General features: G+C 40.2%; 1 protein-coding gene and 2 pseudogenes across 3 annotated transcripts in view; 2 read left to right on the top strand and 1 right to left on the bottom strand.

Annotated features, from left to right (window-relative positions):
• The window catches only part of LOC307100998 (alpha-2-macroglobulin-like), a 49,023-nt gene that overhangs the window by 16,953 nt on the left and 4,764 nt on the right, over positions 1-27,306 (top strand). The window contains exons 16-33 of the mRNA XM_079773710.1: positions 3,281-3,445; positions 4,123-4,237; positions 5,953-6,070; positions 7,090-7,318; positions 8,799-8,925; positions 9,273-9,394; positions 9,798-9,849; positions 15,274-15,357; positions 15,812-15,988; positions 16,309-16,396; positions 17,207-17,363; positions 17,642-17,716; positions 18,200-18,380; positions 20,455-20,678; positions 23,267-23,485; positions 23,648-23,775; positions 25,829-25,919; positions 26,590-26,658. Of these exons, the coding sequence (XP_079629836.1) occupies positions 3,281-3,445; positions 4,123-4,237; positions 5,953-6,070; positions 7,090-7,318; positions 8,799-8,925; positions 9,273-9,394; positions 9,798-9,849; positions 15,274-15,357; positions 15,812-15,988; positions 16,309-16,396; positions 17,207-17,363; positions 17,642-17,716; positions 18,200-18,380; positions 20,455-20,678; positions 23,267-23,485; positions 23,648-23,775; positions 25,829-25,919; positions 26,590-26,658 (2,421 nt within the window). The remainder of the gene's footprint in view (positions 1-3,280; positions 3,446-4,122; positions 4,238-5,952; positions 6,071-7,089; positions 7,319-8,798; positions 8,926-9,272; positions 9,395-9,797; positions 9,850-15,273; positions 15,358-15,811; positions 15,989-16,308; positions 16,397-17,206; positions 17,364-17,641; positions 17,717-18,199; positions 18,381-20,454; positions 20,679-23,266; positions 23,486-23,647; positions 23,776-25,828; positions 25,920-26,589; positions 26,659-27,306) is intronic.
• On the bottom strand, positions 23,782-24,725 carry LOC307100999 (small ribosomal subunit protein eS24-like; annotated as a pseudogene). The gene has a single exon. The product of its transcript is annotated as a small ribosomal subunit protein eS24-like (transcript).
• On the top strand, positions 24,961-25,414 carry LOC307101000 (small ribosomal subunit protein uS8-like; annotated as a pseudogene). The gene has a single exon. The product of its transcript is annotated as a small ribosomal subunit protein uS8-like (transcript).

Raw genomic sequence — 27,306 nt, 5'->3', positions numbered from 1 at the left:
ATTTCTAAAGAAAGATGTTGTAATGTCTGAAAAGTAAAAATTAAGAAAAATAAATTACTATATGATAAATGACAATTAATGAATTTTTTTTAAATATTGGGTTAACAAAATATAGCAAAAGGGTATGCTGGTGTGGAACAATAAGAAACTACTTAACAACATGTTCTAATAGTCACTTGCTCATATCTTAAAATGTTTAATATGTGGCCAATTGGAATAACCTCTTATTGATGTTTTTACCATCAAAATTTTACAAAGGGAAATTTATATTTTTACTTCCCTAAAAGAAAAATTTATAAAAAGGATTACTTTTTGGTCCTTCTAGTGAAATTTATTTGAAAGTATTAGAATACTTTTAAAGAAAGTATCAAGTACATTTCAATAGTGGGAATAAGGGGATATGTGAAATGACATCAATGTTTTGTGTTTGCATAACAAAATGTTATAATTCTCAAAGTTTTAATTATAACAACCCTGGTGGGTAGAAAAAGTAGGAAATCCTATTCATTTGTTAATAATAAAGCAGAAGCTTTCAAGTATTTAGTAGTAGGCCTGAGTGAGAACGCTCGTTCTTCTCAATCCTTGATAGTGTTTTACTAATGAAACACTTTGCTTCAGATAGCATAAGCCATTCATCCAGCACATATTTAGTACCTAATATGTCCTAGGTTTGTCTACTGTGTGTTGAAGTTCTAGGGATCTAGTAGTGAATTACTGGAAAGACAAAAATCCATGCTCATATGGAACTAACATTTTCATAGATTAGATAGACAATAATTCTGTAATATTCCTTTGGAAAAAAATAAGCAGAGAAGGAATATGGAGAAGTGTCTAATTTCATTACTCACTTTGCTAATCTAATCAATCAATTTTAAACTCCTGTTCATATAATTCATTTTTATATCTGTCTTACTCTTCCTTTTCTAATGAATTTGAAAACATCATTTTCAGTATTTTACAGTTAAAGTTTTATGTATTTGTAAAGATCTGGAGCATTTTATTCCCATGAATAATACCTAAGAAAATACTACCCTGTTAGAGAATATATACTTCTTTGTGTACCTGTTTAGAACATATTTCCATTAACTTTGTTATACACTGAGTCAGTTGCTAACCACCAGCTAGAGACAAAGCTATCATTTCATTCTACCATCTTAAAGCTTTGTACAATGTCTCAAGTATAGCAGATCTCAATTTCTCTTAATAGTTATATTTCTTTCTACCATAGAGTCTAAGGTTTGCCTTTGAACTATGTAACAAAGTATTATGATCCTTGTTTATATGGCAATGTTTCAGGGTTTATTTGTTTTCCCTAAAATTTTTATTTTCAAAATCATACACACACACACACACACACACACACACACACACACACACACTAGGCCTGGTGCATGAAATCCGTGCACTGGGGGGGGGGGGGGGGGTTTGTCCCTCAACCCAGCCTGTGCTCTCTCCAATCTGGGACCCCTTGGGGGATGTCTGACTGCCGGTTTAGGCCCAATCCCATTGTGAACATCCTGCTCACAATCTGGGACTGCTGGCTCCCAACCGCTTGCCTGCCTGCCTACCTGATTGCCCCTAACCACTTCTGCCTGCCAGCCTGATCACTCCTCACCACTCCCCTCCCAGTCTGATTGACGCCTAACTGCTCTCCTGCCAGCCCGGTCGCCCCCAACTGCCCTCCCCTGCCAGCCTGGTCCCCCCAACTGCCCTCCCCTAGAGGCCTGGCCCCCTCAACTGCCCTCCCCTGCAGGCCTGGTCCCCCCCCCAACTGTCCTCCCCTGCTGGACTGGTCTCCCCTAACTGCCCTCCTCTGCCAGCCATCTTGTGGCCATCTTTTAACCACATAGGGGTGGCCATCTTGTGTGAGGGTGTGATGGTGAATTTGCATATTACCTCTTTATATTATCTACACTAATAAAAGAGAAACATACAAATTAACCATCACTCTGCTACACTACCAGCCAATCAGGAGCGAGTATGCAAATTAATCCAACAAAGATGGCATGGCCACGGAGCTGGAGCGAACAGGAGGCTTGGATTGCCCCGACGATGGAGGAAGCCAAGCTTCCCACCTGCCCTGGCTGACCCTGGCCTCCACTCAAGGCTACAAAGTTTCAATTATAGAAGATAAATAAAACCCAGATACCTGCTTCCAGCCAGCCCTGGCCTCCACTCAAGGAGGCGCTGAGAAAAAAAAAAAAGCCCCTTACCCAGGCTGGCCACACCCCCATGGGGTGAGTGTCCCACTGGGGGTCTTGGCCAGCCTGCAAACATCCATCAGCCCCTCACCCAGGCTGGCCAGGCACCCCAGTGGGGACCCCCACCCTGAAGGGGTTGTGGCCAGCCTGAAAATGGCCCTCAGCCCCTCACCCAGGCTGTAGGATATCCTTCGAGGGGTCCCAAATTGGAGAGGGTACAGGCCAGGCTGAGGGACACACACACACCCATGCATGAATTTCGTGCACTGGGCCTCTACTATATATATATATGTGCCTAAGCGACCATTATGACCACATGACCAGAATAACTGAAACGACCGGTCAGCCAGTTGCTATGACACACACTGGCCACCAGGGGGCAGATGCTCAATGCAGGAGCTGCCCCCTGGTGATCAGTGTGCTCCCACAGCCAACCTCCTGCGGCCCCTCCCCCTGGCCGGCCAGCCCCCATCAGCCCCTGGTGTTAAACCATTAGTAGAGACCTGCTTCTGGGTCGGGGTTTCGTATGTAGCAGAGCAGCTCCCTCGCTGTGATCTATTGAAAGTCAGCCCTCGACACAAGGGTTTGTCTCGCTCCCATCCTCTCCCTTCCCCAGGGGTGGGCCGGGCCGCGCGCCCACTGCGGTGGCAGCACAGTGGCAAGGGAAAGAGAAGGGCGGGGAGAAGTGGGGGAACTGTGCAGTGGTGGGGCGCCAACGGTGGCATCGGTGTACGTTACTTCCACCCCTGGCCCAATGACTGTCACCTCCTCTCCTGACCCTACCGGGGCCCTCGGCCCAGGCTGGGACAGGGAACCAGGGGTGGGAGGTGGCAGATGCGGCCCCTTACCCAGGGGGCCAAGGGCCAGCTCCTTCCTTGGGGCCGGAGGTCAACCTCCCACGGTCCCTCCCCCCTCCTCCACCAAATGAATTCATGCACCAGGCCTCTAGTCTTCTTTATAAAATATCTAAGCAATGAAGATCCTCAAAGACTAATGGTAATTATTCTTTTCTTTTATCCTTGCACATAAGAAAAATAAACCACAAATCAGCTTGTCCTTTGTCCTTTGCATTTCTACAGGTTTATAACCTGCTACCAGTAAAGGACCTCACTGATTTCCCTGAAAGTTTGAATCAACAGGAGGAAGCTAATGGTGACTGTGTCAGTGACCAGATCCACATCAATGGAATCATCTATTCCCCAATGTCAAGTACAAATGAAAAAGATATGTATAGCTTCCTACAGGTAAATTCCTTCTATTGTAGCTGGTCAGTTCCTAAGGTTTACAAACTATTATATATATTCTAAAAATTATTTACTTAATGCCTTCATATCATAGAGAGATCAAGTGACTTCTCCAAGGTCACTATAAGTAGCAGATCTACTAATAGCAAAGAGCCAGTACTGTAACTTTTTGGACTACTAATCAAGTTTTCTTCTTTTGACTGAAATTCATTTCCTTATTATACTTATAAATATCAAATATATAAAATAATTACTGTTCAAAGTGTTTTTAAAAAATGAAATTACCTCGGTAGGTATACCTACATCCCTTATACAAATGTGAATATTAAGAGTTTAGTATTAGCTCTAGCCAGTTTGGCTCAGTGGATAGAGCGTCAGCCTGCGCACTGAATAGCCCCAGGTTTGATTTGGTCAAGGGCACATGCCCGGGTTGTGAGCTCGAGCCCCAGTAGGGGGTGTGCAGGAGTCCACTGATCAATGATTCTCTCTCATCTTTGATGTGTCTCTATCTCTCTCTCCCTCTCCCTTCCTCTCTGAAATCAATATAAAATGTTTTTTTTAATTTTTAAGTTTTATATTAAACTAATTGGATTGTTTATTAATTTCAATTTTTAAAAGTATGTGCCTATATATTTTATAATGTTTTTGTACTGATTAGGTGATCATTTTCTTCACAGGATATGGGTTTAAAGGTGTTCACCAACTCAAAGATTCATAAACCCAAAGTGTGTCCATACCATCACCCCGAACACTATGCAGTGGGAAGTGCTGCAAGATTATACGATTATTCAGGTAAAATGATAATAATAAATTGCCTAATATATTGAACCAACTAAAAGGAATTATTAGAAGATAAAATCTGATTAAAATCAACCAAAAAGAAACTTGTGATTCAGATATATCAAGGTTACATAGCAATATGACCCCCAAAATTCTGATTGTGTCAAGCCCCCACATACGTAAAGCTGAAGAGAACACAAGGCAGATTGTGAAAAGTGTTAAAAGACAGGGGGAGATGTGCAGAATAAAAGAAGGGATTGATTCTGATTGAGGAATCGGGAAAGCCAGTCATAAAGAATTTGTATCTAGTACATAAAAATATGTGGAGTTCAAAAAAGAAGAGAAAGTTTTCAGGCATAGGATCAGCGTAAACAGAAACAGAAATGTTCACAAGTCGGGGCTACATTCTCACCAATCAAGTGAAGAAGTTCCTTAATGTCCCAATAACATCAGGCAATATTCTTGTTGAAATAACACTCACTTGTCAATGATATGGGCTGTTTCTTTGATGAGCCAGATAGTAATCAATCATTTGCTTCTAGTCTGAGATTGTCAAATCATGGTTGAATACAGGTTGAGTACAAACCAAAGAGTTTGTCAAATATCAAGAAAAAAATTTGCCCTAGCTGGTTTGGCTCAATGGATAGAGCATCGGCCTGCGGACTGAAGGGTCCCAGGTTTGATTCCAGTCAAGGGCACATGCCCAGATTGGGGCCTTGATCCCCAGTAGGAGGCATGTAGGAGGCAGCCAATCAATGATTCTCTCTCATCGTTGATCTTTCTCTTTCTCTCCCTCTCCCTTCCCCTCTGAAATCAATAAAAATATTTTTAAAAGGGAAAAAATTCAATGATTGTCAGCTTACACCTTGGCACCAACCAATGATGAATTGTCTATCTGGAATTTAAATTTAAATTATTGTATATTTGTATTATTATTTATAAATTATATTCTATAATCTTTCATCAGATTTATAGTTATGTATGTACAAGTATATATATGCACAAATATTTTTCCAGTGAGCTTTGTTAAATAGTTACCAGTACATCATTAACAGAAGTTAAACAAGATAAGAGATCCTAACTGACACATAAGGAAATAAAGAGCTTTTATTCTTTAATCCTCACCTGAGGAGTGAAAATATATTTTTCATTGATTTTTAGAGGGTGGAAGGGGAGAGAGAAAGAGATGTGAGAGAGACACATAGATAGGTTGCTTCCTGCATGTGTCCCCACCAGGACCGGGATCTATCAAGCAACCCGGGTACTCTTTTTGGAATCCTTTATCCTTTCACTCCTATGAACTGTTTTACAAAGCCCCTGTCATGATGTCTGGATATGATTTCTCTTTTCTCCCACAGAGAAACATACCAAATGGAAAGTTTGATTCCTCCCTCCTCCCACCCCCATGTCATAGAAATCTTCACTTGCACAATGTGCAGTAGCCACAGAGGACTCCTTTCTGCCCCACAGACAATCCAAGGCTCTTTCTGCCTCTGTCTCTATGTTCTCTGTGATTCTCTTCCTCGGCCTCACTCCTAGCTTATTTCAATAGTTGAAAATTCAGCTAAAATATTACCTTCTCAAAGAAGCTTTTCCTTAACACCCAAGTGTCCTCTCCTGGTTCCTATATGATCACCTTGTTTATTTCTCTTGTAGCACTTATCACAGTCTTTTATAAGCTTGACCTTTATATTTATTGTTTCTGTCTCCTTCCTCACCCACCATAGATACAATGACATTGAGAGGCAGCAGCAATGCTTATTTAGTACATGCTCCAGAGCCTGTCACAGAGACTGTGAGAAAATACTTTCCTGAGACGTGGATCTGGGACTTGGTGGTAGTAGAGTAAGTAACTTCCTTTATATATAAGATACAACAGTAGATATTCCTCAGAATTTTCAATTTTTAGTTAATTTTTCAATGTCCCAGTATTTATTTTGGACACATTGCTGGTTTTTTTAGGAGAAATTGGACATAACCACTTCTGCTATGACAGCTCACTAATAAATTGCATCAGAGCTAAGAAATTTTGCACAAATTTAATTCAAAAGTGTCCAGAAAACAGGAATAAAGACTAAGTAAAACCAAGCACTGCATAGATTAACAATTTAAAGAAACCCTTTATTGGTCAGCATTCTTGAATCAAGAACAGAATCAGTAAGGCAAACTATACACAATAGTGGTAGAATAGAAAATTATAAACTTGCCCTCAGTGGAACAATATTTTAGAGATCAAAATTTAAGAACACTTTCAAATTACATATTTAGTTTATAACTACGCTAGAGGCCCAATGCATGAAATTCGTGTAAGAGTAGGATATGATTTCTCTTTTCTCCCATATCTTCCTTCCCTCCGGCTGCCGGCACCCGGGACCTGGGCTTCCCTTGAAGAGGGAAGCCCCGCCCACCTGCCAAAGCCCACTGGTTAGTGACCTGGGCCTCCCTCTGTGGGGCAATCATGGGGCAATAGCTGGGCCCCAACCAATTGCATCGCACCTGCCTTGGCTGGCCTGGTGCAAGTGGGTGTCATAGCGTGGTCCCGGATGGTCCTCCAGATGGTCATTCCACTGTTTGGCCGTTCGGTCGATTTTCATATTACACTTTTATTCTATAGGATTGTCTATAAGAGATTATACTACAGCTATATGTCTAGAGAAGATTCTAATATAGACTAGACTTTAAAATGAACTGATTTGGAAGAAAAGGAGTTATGTGATCCTATTTTAAGCCTTGTTTATACTCTTCATTATTAGTATTTTTTCTGAGTACATCCAAATCATGACAATAGAATCATTTATAGGGGTTCCTAGAAAGGATTTATTTAACTGCTTACTTTCTGTTCCTCACATTGCCATCCTCCCCAGCTCATCAGGCGTGGCTGAAGTAGGAGTAACAGTCCCTGATACCATCACTGAGTGGAAGGCAGGGGCCTTCTGCCTGTCCAATGACACTGGACTTGGCCTCTCTCTTCCCACCACTCTCCGAGCCTTCCAGCCCTTCTTTGTGGAACTCACAATGCCCTACTCTGTGGTCCGTGGAGAGGCCTTCACACTCAAGGCTACTGTCCTAAACTACCTTCCCAATTGCATCCGGGTAAGGACCTCGCTTTCCTAAATTGAACACAAGGCTAATTAAATTAAAATTGCATTCCTAGGAATACTACTAGTATCAAACTCCTGTGTGAAAAATGTGCTTACCAGAAGAAGAGTTCTATTAGATATTCATATGCATATTCATAACTATAGTTGTTGATATCTCCAAATACCAGATTGCAACTTAAAACAAGTTTCTGAGTCCCTTTTTTTTTCCATTTCTAATATTTTTAAATTAAATTTACTAGGGTGACATTGGTTAATAATATTATATAGATTTCAAGTGTACATTTCTATGATACATGATCTGTACATTGCATTGTGTGCCCACCATCCAAAGTCAAATCATCTTCTGTCACCATCTATTTGACTCCCTTTACCCTTTGCTACCCCCACTCTCTTACCTCTGGTAACCACCATACTATTGTCTGTGTCTTGATTTTCAATTTTATATCACACATATGGGTGAGATTATATGGTTCTTAGCTTTTTGTGACTGACATTTCACTTAGCATCATATTCTAAAAGTCCATCCATGTTGTCTCAAGTTTCTGACTCATCACAAACTTCTAAGGTTCGGAAGTTTGTGTCGTATGAAGATTTCTGATATGGACATCAAAAATCAATAGGCATCATTTACATGTCTTAGATTCTTCAAGGTTTCAACCTCTATATTCCCATATATTTAACTTTTCATGTATCATTAATTAAAAATTATTTGTGAGCATCTTACATCTGCTGAAACCATAACTGTTTACAAATCTCGTGTACTCTGCTGGGAAAGCTGAGAGAATGGTCAAGATTTCAGGCCAAAGAAGTAGAGCTCCCACAGGCACATGTCATCATGACTTTTCCTCACCTCTGGTCCTACCACATGAAAGAGCAGATTATACCAAAACTAATAGCCCAGTGCATGGATTCATGCACATTGAAAGGAAATTAATTAGAAGGTGGCCAGCAGGGTGGGACTGGGCAAGACAGCTGGATATGCCCTGGAGCCAATCTCCCACGGTCCCTCTCCAGCTGCCCATGGCGCCACAGCTTGAAGGGCGTCTGCAGTCACCGGTCATCGCAGCTCAGCAGTAAACCAGATTTGGGGCCAACAATGCCCCAGTAACAACAACAACCCACGGCCGAAGGTGGAATCATACGGCCCCATGAGGAATCGGGCTCCCTCCCCTCTGGTTCCGGGGTGCGTCACCCGAGAACCGCTGCTGCCAAGTCACCATAGCTCAGCAGCTCCTGCATTGAGCGTCTGCCCCCTGGTGGTCAGTGCACATCATAGCTACCAGTCAGATGGTGAAGAGTTGGTGGGTTGCTTAGGCTTTTATATATATAGATACTAATCTCTCAAGTTCAATTCTACGTATAAGGTCTTCAGTATTAGGCAACCTGAAACCTAACCACTCTCCAAAATGCTTTATTCCACACCATTCTTCTTTGGTCCTCTGATCTCATCTCTGTCTAATGTGTGATTTCAGGTCAGTGTGCACCTAGAAGCCTCTCCTGCATTCCTAGCTGTCCCAGGGGAGAAGGAACAAGACTCTCACTGCATCTGTGGGAATGGACGACAAACCGTGTCCTGGGCAGTAACTCCAAAGTCATTAGGTGACAGATTCCTAAAACTACTCAATCCTACTCCAAAATTGTATATCAGTGGGATTCTTATATCTAGTTCTACTTCCCTCAGGCAGACACCCCCACCCCAGATGGTAGGATTTTTTTTTTCTTTGTCTTTTATTCTAGGATGTCTAGGATATTTTTACTTCCCTCACCTCCATTTCCAACTCAGATGCTCAGTATCATTATTTTCTAGTTTGTGCTGCTTCTATTCCTGCTCCTGTGTTTTTAAAACAAAACCAAAAAAGGGGGGTATAGAACATTTCTAAATCTCGGAGTTTAGAGGTATGGAAGAAAGGGGAGATCGTGCTCATCTCTACTGGCCCTTTTTTCAGGGACTGTGAATTTCACCGTGAACGCAGAGGCACTGGCGTCTCAAGAACTGTGTGGGACTGAGGTGGCTGTGGTCCCTCAATATGGAAAGAAAGACACAATCATCAAGCCCCTTTTGGTTGAAGTGAGTAAGCCTGCCCATTTATAGGTAACAATGTGTCAATGAAAAAAAACGGTGAATTCAGTTGAGATTATACCTTTTAGGTACGAAGGGCTGCAAATATACGGTCATGAGATATTTCATAATATTATTTTGTAGATATTGATATACATATCTGTATCTGTCTCTATCTCTGTCTTTCCATCTCTTTCTTAATTTATTTTCACATTTTTCCCTCACTTTCTCATCTATCAATCTGTCTCCTTCATATTGCTTTTGCTTATAGAATTTATTTATATAATACATTTGAAAAATCAGTTCTAGTTCTTCTCTTTACTACCAAGAAATTTGTGGTAACCCTATCAATACAAGTGTCCTGAAAATCAGTCCATTCTCTCCTCTAATTTTCCTTTCTTTCCCTATAAAGCCTGAAGGAATAGAGAAGGAAGCAACATTCAACTCCCTGCTTTGCCCATCAGGTAAGAATCAGCCTTAATAATTAAAATAACATTAACTAAAGTTTGTATAACATTTGAAGCTCAAAGAATTTTATATATTACTAGAGGCCTGGTGCACAAAATTCGTGCACGGGGAGGGGGGTGTCCCTCAGCCCAGCCTGCACCCTCTCCAATCTGGGACCCCATTTAGGGCAGTCAGACATCCCTCTCACAATCCAGGACTGCTGGCTCCCAACTGCTCACCTGCCTGCCTTCCTGATTGCCCCTAACCACTTCTGTCTGCCAGCCTGATCACCCCCTAACCACTGCCCTGCAAGCCTGATTGATGTCTAACTGCCCCCCTGCCAGCCTGTTTGCCCCCAACTTCCCTCCTCTGCCGGCCTGGTCACCCCTAACTGCCCTCCCCTGCAGGCTTGATTGCCCCCAACTGCCCTCCCTTGCAGGCCTGGTCCCCCCAACTGCCCTCCCCTGCTGGCCATCTTGTGGTGGCCATCTTGTGTCCACATGGGGGCAGGATCTTTGACCACATGGGGGCAGCTATCTTGATCTTGTGTGTTGGAGTGATGGTCAATCTGCATATTACTCTTTTATTAGATATGATAGAGGCCTGATGCATGGGTGGGGGCCAGCTGGTTTGCCCTGAAGGGTGTCCCGGATCAGGGTGAGGGTTCCCTTGGGGCATGGGGCGGCCTGAGTGAGGGGCCTGTGGTGGTTTGCAGGCCAGCCACGCCCCCCGGAGACCCAAGTGGAGGCCCTGGTATCTGGGTTTTATTTATCTTCTACAATTGAAACTTTGTAGCCTGGAGTGAAGCCAAGCCTTCTGCTTGCTCCATGGCAGCAGCTATTTCTGTTGGGGTTTATTCACCTTCTATAATTGAAACTTTGTAGCCTGGAGTGGAGGCCTAGGCCAGCCAGGGCAGGTGGAAAGCTTGGCTTCCTCTGTCGCCGGGGGCAACCCTAGCCTGCTCTCTCCAGCTCCATGGCTGCCGCCATTTTTCTTGGGATTTATCTTCTATAATCGAAACTTTGTATCCTTAAATGGAGGCCTGGGCCGGCCAGGGTGTGTGGAAAGCTTGGCTTCCTCCATTCTCGGGGAAACCCAAGCCTCCCTCCTGCTCTCTGTGGTGGCAGCCATATTGGTTGGGGTTGATTTGCATACTCGCTGATTGGCTGGTGGGCGTGGGTGGTGGGCGTGGCTTGTGGGTGTAGCAGAGTGATGGTTAATTTGCATATTACTATTTTATTAGGTAGGACTAGAAGCCCAGTGCATGACATTCGTGCACTCAGGGATCGGGAGGGGGTCTCCTCAGCCCGGTCTGCACCCTTTTGCAGTCTGGGAGCCCTTAGGAGATGTCCAACTGACTGCTTAGGCCTGCTCCCCATGGACATCCTTAGGGCTCTCGCAGAGGTGGGCCCCTGGGCTCGCCAGCCGTCAGCCCAGCTTGTGGCTGAGCAGCGCTCCCTGTGTGGGAGTGCAATGACCATCAGGGGGCAGCTCCTGCATTGAGCGTCTTCCCTCTAGTGGTCAGTGCACTTCATAGCAACCAGTTGTTCCACTGTTTAGTCAATTTGCATATTACCCTTTTACTATATAGGATTTCTACATGCACCCTATCAATTAAGTAAGACCCAAAGAGGCATCAACCCATTTGACAAATGATAAAAGTGGTCTTAGAGAGGTCAAGTAACTTGATCAGGAGAATATCCAGAATTCATGCATTTTGAGTCTTCTTCTCTTACAGCAGCTGTGCAACCACCAAAATGTCTTTCTGAACAATGTGTGATGTGGCTATAGGTAGAAAGTGGGTAGAATCAGAATATTGCCAAGGATATATTTTCCTGAATATTTAGTAATACAATATATGAGTAGCTAAATTCGGGCCACCCAACAGCATTTGATAATGGGACCATGCTATTTCCTGAAGAAGTTGTCATATCCTGTACCATTACTGTTATGTCAGTATTTGTATGATGTCAATCCTGTACCTAAGGCTCTGTCCGTCATTTGGCAGGGACTGAAGAAGCTTACAGTAAAAGATATAACTTTATCTTGGTGGAGAATTTTCTAGCCTAAACAAAAACATTTATAAAACTTAGTACACTAAGAAATATATCAACACAATGTGCTCTTACCTCAAACTGATGTCAAATCAACATCACATATATGTTCCTTGCCTTTCTCTGTCTACCTACTAATTTCTGCCCATTATGATTTTTATATATTGTCAAGACTTCAAATATATAAAATGTGTACTAAAAATATAATGGCTTGGTTGTTTAGCCTTAATTATACATTAAAATGAATTTAGTGTTATCACCAAATCCTTTTATCATGGTTTCACCTCCAATTCTGAGTTCTTCATTTTAATTTATCTCTTATACATCTATCTAGAGCTAATCATCAATTAGCTTTATTATAATTAACTTTAATTAACTATGTAATACAAAAATGCATTCTCCTTTAAAAAAAAAAAACCTTCATATTAAGGCTAATGTCACCCCCTTATAGCCTTTTTCAATACTTTAATGATCATCCATGTATGTTTAGAAATAATATGTGTAGACAAATTTGTTTGTGTATTTATGATTTATTTATATGGCATAAGTTTCATTTTTACTTGCTTACTTTTACTCAGCAATTTGTCTTCAAAATTTATCCATGTTAAATTATAAATCTAGGTAACTCCTTTAAGTTTCCTTTAATTTCATACTATAATATATCACAGTTCTGCTTGGTTTTTATAGTCATTCTCAAATTGTTTTTTCCAATTATTCATCAGAATAAAGGAATAAATAAATACATGCATGGATAAATAAATATATGCATGCATACATACAGGGTGGGGCAAAAGTACATTTACAGTTGTTACAGTTATATATGGAAAATAATTCAATAGTTGATCAATAATAATACAGATTAAATTGTGTTCCACATATTCATAACTATAAACTTACTTTTGCCCCACTCTGTACATACATACACAAATGCAGGCGCCCTGTGCACATACAAAGTAGATATCAAAATGTGAAATTCCTGATTAGAAGGTAGTAAGTATATTCTTAGTTTTAATAAAATAATTTTTACTTAAATTCATATTTATATTTCCACCAATTTACATTCCCCACGATGATCACCATCATCTATTACCATAAAAGTTTTTAATTTTAACCAAAAATTTGGATGAAACAATATATTGTTGTTTTAACTTATATTTCTCTAATCACAAGTGAGGATGAGCTTATTTATACATGTTTACAAATTGCTTTTATATCCTTGACTATTCTAAACTGTTGGAATAGTTTGTCCTTTTTCTGATTCAACTGTAGGACACTGAATCTTTATTGAATAAGTTACAAATATTTTCCCTTTTTTTAATAACTAACTTTGGTTTTGGGTTTTTTAAAATATATTTATTGATGTTAAAGAGGAAGGGAGAGGGAGAGATAGAAACATCAATGATGAGAGAGAATCATTGATCGGCTGCCTCCTTCACAGCCCCTACTGGGGATTGAGCCTGCAACCCAGGCAAGTGTCATTGACTGGAATCAAACTTGGGACCCTTCAGTCTTCAGGCCGATGCTCTATCCACTGAGCCAAACTGATTAGGGCTACAAATATTTTCTTTTCTTTTGGTTGGTAGTTTGTCTTTTTATTTTACTTATGGTGTCTGTTTCCTTACAGAAGTTTTCTTTTTTTTTTTAAGTAATAGAGTTTTTTAACATACAAATAATGTATGCATAATTAATATAACTATATGTATTAAATACATAACTACATTATATACTTAATTACATGATTGGATTTAAATTTAATTATATAACTAATATGATTAAAAACATACATGACTTCTTGATGAGTTTGAAGATTTAAGTATATACCACAACCTTTACCATAAACCTAACCATCATCTCAAAAAGTTTCCTCCCACTCTATTATTTTGCACTAGAGGCCTGGTGCACAGATTCATGCACTGGTGGGTAGTGTGGCCTGTGGGGATCAGCCCGCTGAGGGGGCAGCCATTCATTCTGGTCAGCCAAGTGGCTGTGGACTCATCCTCTGAGCAGCTGCTGAATGAGGAAATTAGTCTGAGCTGATATTTTGGGGTAATGTCTTGGGTAAAGGCATGTTCTGTGTCCTGGAGGAAACTGGCAGAGAGCTTTGCACCCCAAAGCCACTCAGTGAATGTCCTTGATGTGTGATGCCAGGTTGTTGACACCATCGGGGATGTTCAGGGCAGCCATGCTCCAGAGTCTTTAGCCATCAGGACAGCCTCCCCGGGGGGTCCACAGTCACAACCCCTCTTGCCATCCACCTATGCCCGCTCCCCATGCACTTTCTAGAACACACCGTAGAGGGCCTGCATCAGCTAGGGTCAGGCCAGAGTCTTGATTGTCGCAAGTATTTGATAGGTGCAGAGACTCAGCCTCAACTGGATCTGCTAGCGGCTGCTCCCACTGCAGGAGCAGCCACTCATCCCAGTCAGCTGAGCGGCACTCCCACTGTGGGAGCACACTGACCACCAGGGGGCAGCTCCTGCATTGAGCGTCTGCCCCCTAGTGGTCAGTGTGCGTCATAGCAACTGGTCGACCGGTCGTTCTGGTCATTCCACTGTTCAGTCACTGGGCTTTTATATATAGAGATGATAAGAACAATTTACTACAAGATCTATCCTATTAGCAAGTGTTTATGTATACAATACAATATTGTTAACTATAGGCACTATGCTGAATGGCAGATCTCTAGAACTTATGCATCTTGAGTAACTAAAACCTTGTACCCTTTGACAAAAATTTTACTAATTTTACGAGTAAGAAATGTAGCATTAAGATAAATACAGTTCACTTTTTTTCATCTTCATGTAATTCACCAACATTAGAATGGCAGCAAATGTATGCTTATCAGCAGCAATTATCTTATTTATTTTCAATGAGTCAAATTTTGTCTCACCCCTATGCCTAGGGCTTCCATAAAAATACTATTTTCATATCTGGTGAAATTTGATGAAAGTTAAGACAGAGCATTATTATAGAATTTAGGGAATTTTTTGATATTTTAATTTTGTTTATGTATACATAAGGGTTTTGTGTTTTTTTTTTTTCTCACAACTGTTGAGTAAGGAGGTTGGGGATGGACATTAAATACAGCATTTTGTGATAACCATCTTGTATCAGCCATGGGATGATATCAGGGGCACTAGAAAATATGTAGGCTTCTTTTAGAATGCATCTCTATACATAAGCAGAAAAAATGGTTGGGGGAGGACAAGTTCTGAAAATCTCAGAAGCCTGTTCATACACATTTAAGATATAAAAAACTGGAATATTAAAAGAGACACAGCTTTTCAGAAGTTTAGATAAGGCATAGTTCTGACTTCTTGGTCTTAGAGCTCTTCAGGAAGATATATAGCAGAAATAGTTTTCATTATGACTTGTTTTTTTCTCTAGGTGCTGAGGTGCCTGATCAAGTATCTCTGAAACTGCCGCCAAATGTGGTAGAAGACTCTGCCCGAGCCTCCTTCTCAGTTTTGGGTAAGTCTCCAGCCCAAGTAGATTATTCTAGTACTAGAGGCCCGATGCATGAAATTCATGCAAGAGTAGGCCTTTCTTCCTCTGGCTGCCGGCACCAGCTTCCCTCTGGCACCTGGGACCCAGGCTTTCCTCACAGCCCCGGCTTCATCCGGAAGGTTGTCTGGAAGGATGCCTGCTCTAATTAGCATATTACACTTTTATTATTACAGATATTGACAGTTTCTACTACATTTTTTTCCATAAATACTTTCTCAAAATAACAATTGTAATTTAAACTTCTTTCTCTCTCCTTTTTTAGGCTTGTTTATTGATTCCAATCATACTTCTATCCCTGGAAGGTTTACCTTTCCTAAAAATCCTCATTTCTTTACCCCAGCTAATAATTTATTTACTTATGATTCTGATAAGTTATCATTGATAAGCTTTATGACTTCCCATCTCTCCCATTCCTTAGGAGACATATTAGCCTCTGCCATGAGAAACACACAGAATCTCCTACAAATGCCCTATGGCTGTGGAGAACAGAATATGGTCCTCTTCACTCCTAATATCTATGTTCTGAATTATCTAAATGAAACACAGCAACTGACTCCAGAGGTCAAGTCCAAGGCCATTGGCTTCCTCAATACTGGTGAGTGACTGAATGAGTGAGTGAAAACTTCACAGTATTACTTCAATAATAGATTGGATTTCCCAATAGGCTTGAGTTACTTATCAATACTATGATACATTAGCTTATCATACTATGATAGTTCTTATGATAAGAATACTATGAAAGTTAATTTCATGGTAACTATCCAGGGTCCAAACTCCAATAAAATGTTTTGGACTGAGAACCTTCTAACATATGACAGCAAATTTTAAAAAATATCACAAGGCCAAAGCATTTTGATAATTCTCTGGCTACAGCATGTACAATCTTTCATACTGTTTCATAAACTTCCACTCCAGGTTACCAAAGACAGCTGAACTACAAGCACTCTGATGGCTCCTATAGTACGTTTGGGGAGACATATGGCAGGAGCGTAGGCAATACCTGGTAAGAAAAAGAGTTTTTGAGCTATTTTTGTGCCAGCTCATTTACATACATTATCATAATTATACTCACAGTAATCTTATCAAATATGTATTATTAAGCTTATACTTGATTCTACTAGATAAATACAGCAAGATTAGCAAGGTAACAAACAGAAAAGCTGAGATTCAAATACATGTATGCTACACTTGACCCCAAAATTCATCCTGTTAATAATACATCAAGGTCTTCTTTCTAAAATAGGTTGGGGTTTTTTTCTAAAAACTATTCCCATAATCATGAGCATTTTAATGATATGGCCAATGAACATATCATATAATTTCACGTTCACTTCAGATTATATTATGTTTAGATCATACTCAACTTGACTGAGAATAAATTCACCAATAGAAGGAAAGAAATGAGAAGGACCTATGATATGAAACAGTTTTTAAATCTCTAAGGCAAAGCATTATTAGAGGTTGTTATTGCATGTAAGAGTTGTATATGAGAAGATCTGCCATCTACCAAAGGAAATCTCTAAAGAAAAGAAAGATTTAAAGCCTTACTCAAATACGTGTTTTTTTAAAGTAACATTAGAAGTACTTAGACTCTTTGTAGCAAAGAGGATGTACATCAGCAAGGAAATATAAGACCTAGCAAATTAATTCGAGTTAGCAGTCCAAAGGAGATGGAAGCTCTACATACACAAGAATTCCTGTTGGATGACTTATATCAATGTAAAAAGTGTCCTATGAAGCCTAATGCTGCACAGTGGTTGTAAAACCATTTATGTAACAACATCAATATCATCATCACTTCCTCCCCTGTCAGGCTCACCGCCTTTGTACTGAAGACTTTTGCTCAGGCTCGAAGTTACATCTTCATTGATGAAGCACACATTAATCAAGCCCTCACCTGGCTCTCCCAAAAACAGAAGGACAATGGCTGTTTCAGAAGTTCTGGGTCACTGCTCAACAATGCCATTAAGGTGAAGTGTTCTCACACCTTTGATTTGCCCATTCTGAGGCAAATCAAGGATAAGAAGAGGTGGTAATAACCTAGGAATTCCTTAGGGAAGGTATCAAAAGAAAATGAAACCTGGATAGTAGCAAGAAAGAGGGGATAGCATTTAGGTTGATTGTGATATGTTGCCCCTTTGGGATGAATATGGGAAAGGATAAATCCCATGACAATAGAAAACAGAGAGCTGACTAAGAGTCTTGTCAGAAGTTAAATTACTCAAATCTCTCTCACTCATATTTACAGGGTGGAGTAGAAGATGAAGAGACCCTCTCTGCCTATATCACCATTGCCCTTCTGGAGATACCTCTCCCCATCACTGTAGGTACCACCTCCTTCCCCTGCTGAAGCTTGATTCTGGATGCCATGAAACTACTAACTTGCTGTGTGAAATATCACCCTACTAAAAGCCAAGTGTCAGCTTTCCTTCTATGCAATTCCAATGCTTCCCAGCTCAATAGAGAATTTGGTCACTCCATTAAAAAAGATTTACACTTTCCCAGTGAGGCTCCTGGGCTATTTATTCCCTAACCATCCCCCTCCCCAACACACACACACACACACACACACACACACACACACACACACCACACACACAATGAATTCGAAAGATGTGGCCTATGTTCCTGCCTTATAAATGAGAGAATAGCAGATAAAAAATACTATTCTCTCTCTCCATAAGAATGAGGATAGACAAATGCATTTGAAATTGTTTTTCACTTCCGTTCTACAATCTGCATTTACCTGGGAATGCTAGCCTCCCTGTTCACACAACTCAGTTCCCTTCTTGTTGTCCCTTCACAGCACCCTGTTGTCCGTAATGCCATGTTCTGCCTGGAATCAGCCTGGAAGTCAGCAAAGGAAGGACGCCATGGAAGCCATGTCTACACCAAGGCACTGTTGGCCTATGCTTTTGCCCTGGCAGGTAACCAGGAAAAGAGGAATGAAGTACTCCAGTCACTTAATGAGGAAGCAGTGAAGGAAGGTGAGAGCATACCTGAAATCTTTTTCCCATCCCACATTCTCTGTATCAAATACTACTAAATTGCAAAAATCTCTTCCACCTACCTCCTGTGATCCCTTCCTTCCTTCTTTTTTTGTCTATATCATTATAAAATCTAGGGTTTCTTAATCAATTCACACAATAAAAAGAAGAGGCAGGATACTGTAATAGGGAAAAGCTTGGCCCCTAGAGACCAGCTCCAAAATGTATTACTTAAGTAACCTGGAGCAAGTCACTTAACTTGTCTATATTTCAGTTCTCTCATCAGTAAAATGGTGATAACAATAGTATTTACCTCATAGGGTTGTTGTCAGAGTTAAATGATTTAATCCATGTAAAGCACTTGGTAGAGTATATGTCACATAGTAAGTGCTATAAAATTATGAGCCACTATGATTAAGATATCAGTTCTTAATATATATATCCAACCTTTACCTGGTGCATCATATCATCTGAAATATAAGAAAGGTCTGAAGGAAGTAGCAATGTGAACAACTTTTGGTATTCTATGCTCATTTCACAAGACTGATAATGTTGACAAATCTTTTTATGGTCACATAATACTTCTTTGTAAACAATGGTCTATATGGGGGGAGGGTGTCAAAGAAATAGAAAATAAAATCCAAATGATAATAAGATATCCAATAAAGCATATCCTAACTTTCTCCCTTAACAGTGCCATTAATTGTTTATTCTTAAAATTGTATTGGGAAATATTTCAGACATACAAAAAGTCATAAAGAATAATTAGCAAAAACCTTTATACTTCAAGATTAAAAAATAAAATATTACCATTGTAGGAAAAGTTCCCTGTGTACCATTCCCACTCCCAAAGGGCATCATTATCCTGAACTTCTCATTACAATTTCTGTGGATTTCTTAATATTTTTATTGCAAATGTATCCCTAAGTAATATTCAAAATTTTTACATTTTTCATCTTTAGATAAGCAGTATCATACTTTTGATTATTTCTGCATCTTGTTTTCTTATCTGTTTGTTTGTTTGTCTTTTGTTTTTCTTAAGTTCAACATTATGCTAATAGAAGTCCCCTATATGGGTACCTGTAACTCTAGTTCATTAATTTTCCTTTTTTAAAATTTTATTATTGATTTCAGGGAGGAAGGGAGAAGGAGAGAGAGATAGAAACATCAATGATGAGAGACAATCATTGATCGGCTGCCTCCTGCACACCCCCTACTGGGGACCGAGCCCGCAGCCTTGGCATATGCCCTGACTGAGAATCAAACTGTGACCTCCTGGTTCATAGGTCAATGCTCAACCACTGAGCCATGCCAGCTGTGCTCTAGTTCATTAATATTCACTGCTGTACAATATATTACAATACATAAAAGGTCATGGTCTATATGGAGTGCCTCTCCTCATGGATCTTTTCTTCTTTCTTATTTGTTGCTATAACGAGCCATACTGCAGTGAATACATACATGTCTCCTTGTGCATGTGTGTGAATTTCTCTAAGTTATTACTTGAGAAGTGTAATTGCTGAATAGAAGGCTAAGCACATCTTCCCCTTTGCTGGGTATTGCCAAATTGCTCTCCGAAGAGCAGTTCACTTCCCACAGCAGTGTAAATCAGTTCCCATTATTTCCCATCCTTGTCAGTCTTTGGTATTTTAAGGATTACTGTATTTTTTTTTTCCGATCTAATGAGTATGAATTCTATTATCTCAAGTAATTCGTGATCTTCTGGGCAGGCTTGATAGAAAATTTAACAAAACCCAGATAAGGTCTGCAAATTATCAGAAACAGAAAAATATGACCACCAGTGAGAGAACATGCTCTGCTATTTTGCTCTCCCACCAACCCAACTATAGCAACCATTTGAAAACAGATGAATATGGTCTTCTCATTCCAGCAACATTTTCCTCCTTAACCCTGCTAAAACAAACCATGTTCAGATTTACATAGAAGGAAATCATCCAGATAAAGTTCAAGAGATTATTATAGAAATGCAATCCTCATTTCAGCTCTGGCTTGGGTACTTTAACCTTAACGGTGAATATATAGTCACTCATACATTGATTTTTCTCATCCCCAGATAATTCTGTTCACTGGACACGACCTCAGAAACCCAAGGCACCAATGGAACATTTTTACCAACCCCAGGCTCCCTCTGCTGAGGTGGAGATGACATCCTATGTGCTCCTGGCTCACCTCACTGCCCAGCCTGCCCCAACCTCAGAGGAGCTGACTTCCGCATCACACATTGTGAAGTGGATCACAAAGCAACAGAATTCTCAAGGGGGCTTCTCCTCCACCCAGGTTTGTAGTTTCTCAGAACCTTTTACTTCACCTTCAGGTACCAAAAGTTTTGAACAAGATATAAACATATCCAAGAATACAACATAAAGATGAGAAAACTTTGAAATGAGGAAAATATTATTAGAATTCTGAGAAATAAAAGGAAATGAAAGTCAAAGAGAGCTAAAAAGAAAATGTATAGAATTCTGGCACCCATCCCTATGTTATCACAGTCTCTTCTTTCCAATAACTACTCTACCTCCCCTAAGGCAATAATGGGGCACCACTGTCAATACCATAGCAGAATGAATTTACAAATCTATCAATCTTTTGGAAGTTCTAAGAGTCCCTTTCAAAGTTCCCAGAAATACTACGCAAAACCCAATGATCTCTCCTTGAACATCTTTTCATTCTTAGGTCTCCTTTAACTGGTTTCTTTTAAAGCTGACACATTTTATGCTTCCTCTATCCATTTATTCATCAGAAGCATAAAGAACTATCTTTATTCATCCAACCTCCTGAGCCTAACAATACAATTTTAAATCTAAAAAATTTATCAATACATACACAGCAGAAAGTTTTATCTTCAGAGAATTTAGCTGTTAGCCTATACACCCATTACAAAATGCCATTCCATGCTTTCTCTATTGTACTTAATGTTTATTGTTCCATATGAATGGATAAAAACTAAATAATGTTGTTAAAATGGTTAGCATTTATTTCGTATAAATATACTAGAGACCCGGTGCACGAATTTGTGCATGGGTGAGGTCCCTGGGCATGGCCGGTGACTGGGGCCAATCAGGACTGGCAGGCCAGCGGGAGGGAGTGAAGGGGGTTGGCTGTGGGAGTGCACTGACCACCAGCTCCTGCATTGAGCATCTGCCCCTGGTGGTCAGTGCATCATCATATGACCAGTTGTTCGGTCGACCAGTCGTAATGGTTGCTTTGGCTTTTATATATATAGATTATTTCAGGATGTCATCCAGGTTCAGTGTTGATGAGAATTAAAAATATGAATATGAACAGGAGAATTCAAACTTCCAGTAAAAAAAAAAGGAAACGCCAAATAAAAATGCCAATAAATCAAGGAGATAATTATAATTATTTCCTTTGAAGAAACTGAAACATGACCTTGATCATGGCTACCAAGGACATTGGGCTCTTTTGAGGCACTGACCTCAGCAGCAGAGCAGAATTTAATTTGGGGGCTAGCGCACAGCTGAACTTTGGTATAACCACAGTTGTCAAGTTTTCAAATGCTTCAAGAGTGATAACTGAACTTATTTTCACTCTTTTTCTCAATATGTAATTGAAAGTGAAAAAAGTATATTATATATATATATGTGTGTGTGTGTGTGTGTGTGTGTGTGTGTGTGTGTGTGTGTAAGCAATCTTTACAGCAGAACGACCAGAACAACCAGTCACTATGATGCACACTGCCCATCAGGGGGCAGACGCTCAATGCAGGAGCTTCCCCCTGGTGGTCAGTGCGCTCCCACAGCAGGAGTGCCACTCAACCAGAAGATGGGCTCATGGCTGGCGAGCACAGCGGTGGTGGCAGGAGCCTCTTCTGCCTTCACGGCAGCACTAAGGAGCAGCGGGCTGAGCAGTAAGAGCAGCAAGCAGGCAGGCAGTAAGGAGCGAGGGCTCCCAGACTGCGAGAGGGATGTCTGCCTTCAGGCTTAGGTCCAATCAACGCAGAGGGTGGGCCTAAGCTGGCAGGCGGACATCCCCCGAGGGGTCCCAGACTGCAAGAGGGAACAGGCCGGGCTGAGGGACCACCACCTCCCACCCAGTGCACAAATTTCGTGCACCAGCCCTCTAGTATGTATATGTAATCTAGACTTTTAATGTGTATGGTAATTAATACGTAAGAATAATCCAATATCACATGATTTCACGCATTTGTGGAATATAGTTAACAACATGAACTGATGAACAAAAATACATCCAGAAACAGAGAAGCATCGAACAGACAGTCAAATCTCAGAGGGAAGGCAGGGGAGGGTGTGGGGGTGGGTAAGAGATGAACCAAAGGACTTGTATGTATGCATATAAGCATAACCAATGGACTCAGATGCTAGGGGGAGAGGTACTGGGGGGTGAGCATGACCAGGGAGGGGTCTATGAGGGAAAAAGGAAACATATGTAATACTTTAAACAATAAAAAAAGAATAATACAAAAGAAAAATGCATAGTTATGACTAAGCTTTATAATATTACTGACCCCCCAAAAAAACGATTTGATGAATAAAAAATATTATTCACTAAAAAAGATATTTTAGGCAAATAGCTAATGCCAATAAATGATTCCAATTTATGTGTATATTTTCTACATTTTATATCCCACATATATTTATAGAAAGAAAAGGATCAATTTTATCAGAAATAAAATAAAATTTAGGGCATATAGTCCAAGGAAGCTATGTGAATATTATGGGGCTGTCATCTATTTAAGGATTCTAACCAGTAATTAAATTAGAACTCCAGTGTTTAAGTAGTGAGGGAAATAGGAAATCAAAGGGCCTTTTGTGGCAGTTAACTTGGGCCTCTGAGTCCTCAAAGGGTTATCATACCTAAAAGGTTCTTTCACTTGTCTCTCTCAGGACACAGTGGTGGCTCTCCATGCTTTGTCCAAATATGGAGCAGCTACTTTCACCAGGACTGGGAAGGCTGTACAGGTAACCATTCAATCTTCAGGGACATTTTCCACAAATTTCCAAGTGGACAACGACAACCGCTTGCTACTGCAGCAGATTTCATTGCCAAAGGTGCCTGGAGAATACAGCATGACAGCAACAGGAAAAGGGTGTGTCTACCTCCAGGTGAGACTCTTGGAGCAGATGAGGACAGAGGGTCCGTAGTAACCATTCTCCCTGAAAAGTCCTAATTCAGGAAATGATGGAACAAATCAAAAAGTGTTGAGAAAGTTTGGAGAAATAATGGGGAAGGGGAAAACACAAATATCTGTCTTTGATGTTCCACAGACATCCTTGAAATATAATGTTCTCCCCCAAAAAGAAGAGTTCCCATTTGCTTTGGGAGTACAGACTCTGCCCCAAACTTGTGATGGACCCAAAGCCCACACCACTTTCCAGGTCTCACTGAATGTCAGGTAAGACTTTCTGACTGAATCACTTAATTCTGTGTATAACAACCAATCTTCTTACTGGAACTCCTCACTAAGCCGAGCATTGGGATGGTGAATGTTTGTACTACATTTACCGAAAAAGTAATATGTTCTTATGTTGATACAGAATTTCTCAGTGATGAGGTTTACATTGTACTTCCTCTACTTCCAGGATCCATTATTGCCACATCTCATTATTTAAAGGTTATTAATTTCCCTCAATAATAAGTAAAGGTAGATCATTATCCCTTGCCTCTGACCTGAATTTCTCATTTCATTATAATGTAATGATTCATCCTAATTTTATTCTATAGTAGTGAAATCCTATACTATTCTTGCCCTATCCAGAAAAGAGATAAGGAATTTATTTTTTTTTTAGTTTATTAATCCCTTCATTAAAATCTGCAGTCACCACAAATAGTCACTGAAGAATCTTTACTCCTTCTGCTGTCCCATCTCCAGCTCACTTTTGCCAGCACCAACATTGGCCTTTGCAGTCCCCCTGACTTTCTTCATTCTGTTCTTGCATTCCTTTCCCAGTGGTTTGTTTGTTTGTTTGTTTGTTTGTTTGTTTGTTTTTGTGTGTGTGTTTTGTTGTGTGTGTGTTTTTTTGGGGGGTGGGGGGGTGTTAGATCTTCTCATACAGGCCATGTCTTACAAGTCTATATTTGGGTTCATTTTTCTTTGCGTAATCCAAGAATCATAAATCCTGCCAAAGCCAGTTGTCTTGCCACCACCAAAATGGGTTCTGAATCCAAACACAAAGATGATGTGGTCTTATACAGTTTGGCTAGTTTTACCTGAATTTCTGTCTGAGGTACTGCTGTCTTCCCAGGGTAAAGGATGTCGATGGTGATTTGTTTCCACAGAAGTAGTCTGTTGGTCATGAACTTCCTGGTCTGGATAGTTATTGTGTTGTTCATGATGGCAGCAATCTTCAAGTAGCCAGGGAGGAAAAGTGAGATGAGGAATTCTTGAAAAGCATGAATAGAAGGAAATCATGCCCCTCTAGTTAAAATTTCTACTGGCAATAATTAAATCTCAGATTATATACCCAAAAAAATCAGTTTGGGGGAAAATACATATATAGAGATATACATATATAGATACAGAGATATAGAGATACATACACACACAACAGTATTCAAATAGCTACAGGGCTTATAAAAAATGTATCTGTTGCTCTTTCTGCCATCCTTCTGTGCCATAAAGGTGCACATGAATGTCCTGCCTGATGCTCTCAGGAGTATCAACAATACTGAAAAGAGAGGCAAATGCTAGTTTCTTAGACCATGCTCTAAAGTCATGATCCAGTTCCTAACCCGTGATGATGCAGCACGGTTACATTGGCAAATTTAAAATTACTGATGACTACAGAGCTGGGAAAATTATTGTGAACCTCATGGGCAGGTTAAACAAGTGTGGAGTAATCAGCCCCAGATTTGATATGCAACTCAAAGATCTAGAAAAATGGCAGAAAAACCTCCTTCCATCCCATCAATTGGCTTTAGTGTATTGACAACCTCAGCGGGCATCATGGACCATGAAGAAGCAAGATGAAAACACAAAGGAGGGAAAATCCTGGGATTCTTTTTCTGGGAATGTAATATATATGTGCAAATAAAATGCCTCAATGGGCCCAAAGAAAATGTGTCTGTACCCAAGAATATTAAAGCCTGGTTGGAAATACTATTCAGGAAAAAAGTTAAGATAAAGTATATGTAACAAATAACTGACACAGATTAGAGGTCTCAAGTCCAGCTATGCATCACTTGTAGAGCTTTCTTAAAACACACATCCTCAGAGTCCACACGTGTGAAATTCTGATTCATCAGGTCTAGAGTAGACCTGATCTCTGTGGCTTTAACAGGCTCCCTGAAAATCTAATGCAGAGCCAGTTTTCTGATCCACTTGAGTAGGACACTTAGGAAGACTCCCATAAACCTTTTAGGGCTGTTGAGTGCTTACTGTGGAAATAGAAAAAAAGACTATTCACTAACAAAGAAAACCCCAATTCCTTCCTTCCCTGGATCTTCAGTTACACTGGGAACCGTCCTGCCTCCAACATGGCGATTGTTGATGTGAAGATGGTATCTGGCTTCATTCCTCTGAAACCAACCGTGAAAATGGTAGGGGTCTCTATTTTATTTATTGTTTTATATTTTTCTAGACTAAGACAATATATTATAACCCTATTAAATCAACCTCTATGAAAGACTGATACTTTCTCCAAACTTAGAAATATAATATAGCATGTTTGTATTGGTGCCCACATGTGCATAGCACACTGCTGAAAGCCACACCTACTAGAAAAAAAAAATGTCAGCAGGTTCCTACTTTCATGTAGCTCAGAATCTTGTAAAGTATCTACATATAGACCAGTGAAAAATATATGAAAATGACAGATTGACATAAAGTATAACTATTACAGAAGGTCAGACAAAATGAGATTGCTATAAATTAAAGCAAGCAAAAGAAGTAACAAAAATAAAATCATCTCCTGTATTAAGGAATAGAATGTGATTAAACCTTGAAATATATGCAATTCCCAAGTTTAGAGTATTTAGTTCCTTTTCTTCAGATAAATCAACTTTATACACAGGCCATATTAAATCCTACATCCAAATTAACTTTTATTTTTAATTGTACAACATTATTGTCTTTACTTACAAAAAAATACTAGAAGAAATGTTATCCTCAGGCTTAATTTAATTTGGTAATAAAAATTCCTCTTTTCTCTGGGTTTCCCAGGGGCTTTCTTCTGTTTATTAACATTTGTAATGTCTTCATTTTCTTCAGCTTGAAAGATCTAATGATGTGAGCCGAACAGAAGTCACCAACAACCATGTTTTGATTTACCTGGATAAGGTGAGAGTCCTGCCAGTCTAGTTGCAAAAAATCCTATATAATAAAAGCCTAATATGTTAAGTGTCCAGTATTCCAGTCGTCCGTTCAAACAATCAAAGCATAATATGCTAATGCTCCAACTGGTAGGTTAACTTGCTGCTGGGATCTGGCCAATCGTGACTGAGCAAGATGGGCTGGACATGCCCTGGCGCCCTCCCACGGTCCCTTCCCAGCTGGCCAACCTCCTGCATCCTTCCCCAGCCCTGATCATACACCAGTGGGATCCCTCAGCCTGGCCTGCACTCTTTTGCAATCTGGGACCCCTCAGGGATGTCGGAGAGCTGGTTTTGGCCGGATCCTGCAGGCCAGGCCAAGAGACCCCACTGGTGCACGAATTCATGCACTAGACCTCTAGTAGAGATAATAATCCTTCTAAGGGAGGTATCTAGGAAATGAATGAAGGCATTTTTGAGACATGACTTATATCCTAAATATTTGAGAATTCTAACATTAATTCCAGTACATGTTCTCTTCTCCTTCTTTATTTATATTTCATCTGGGACTATGGAAAGAAATGGCTTATAATATTGGGATATTCATATTTCTAGGACTTTATAAGCAAGAAATTCTCTACAAAATATGCTTATTATATCCTCAAGTTATTCTGAG

Source organism: Cnephaeus nilssonii (genome assembly GCF_951640355.1).
Source record: "Cnephaeus nilssonii genome assembly, chromosome: 6".
Taxonomy (NCBI): Eukaryota; Metazoa; Chordata; class Mammalia; order Chiroptera; family Vespertilionidae; genus Cnephaeus; species Cnephaeus nilssonii.
This window is presented reverse-complemented; position numbering and strand designations above follow the sequence as displayed.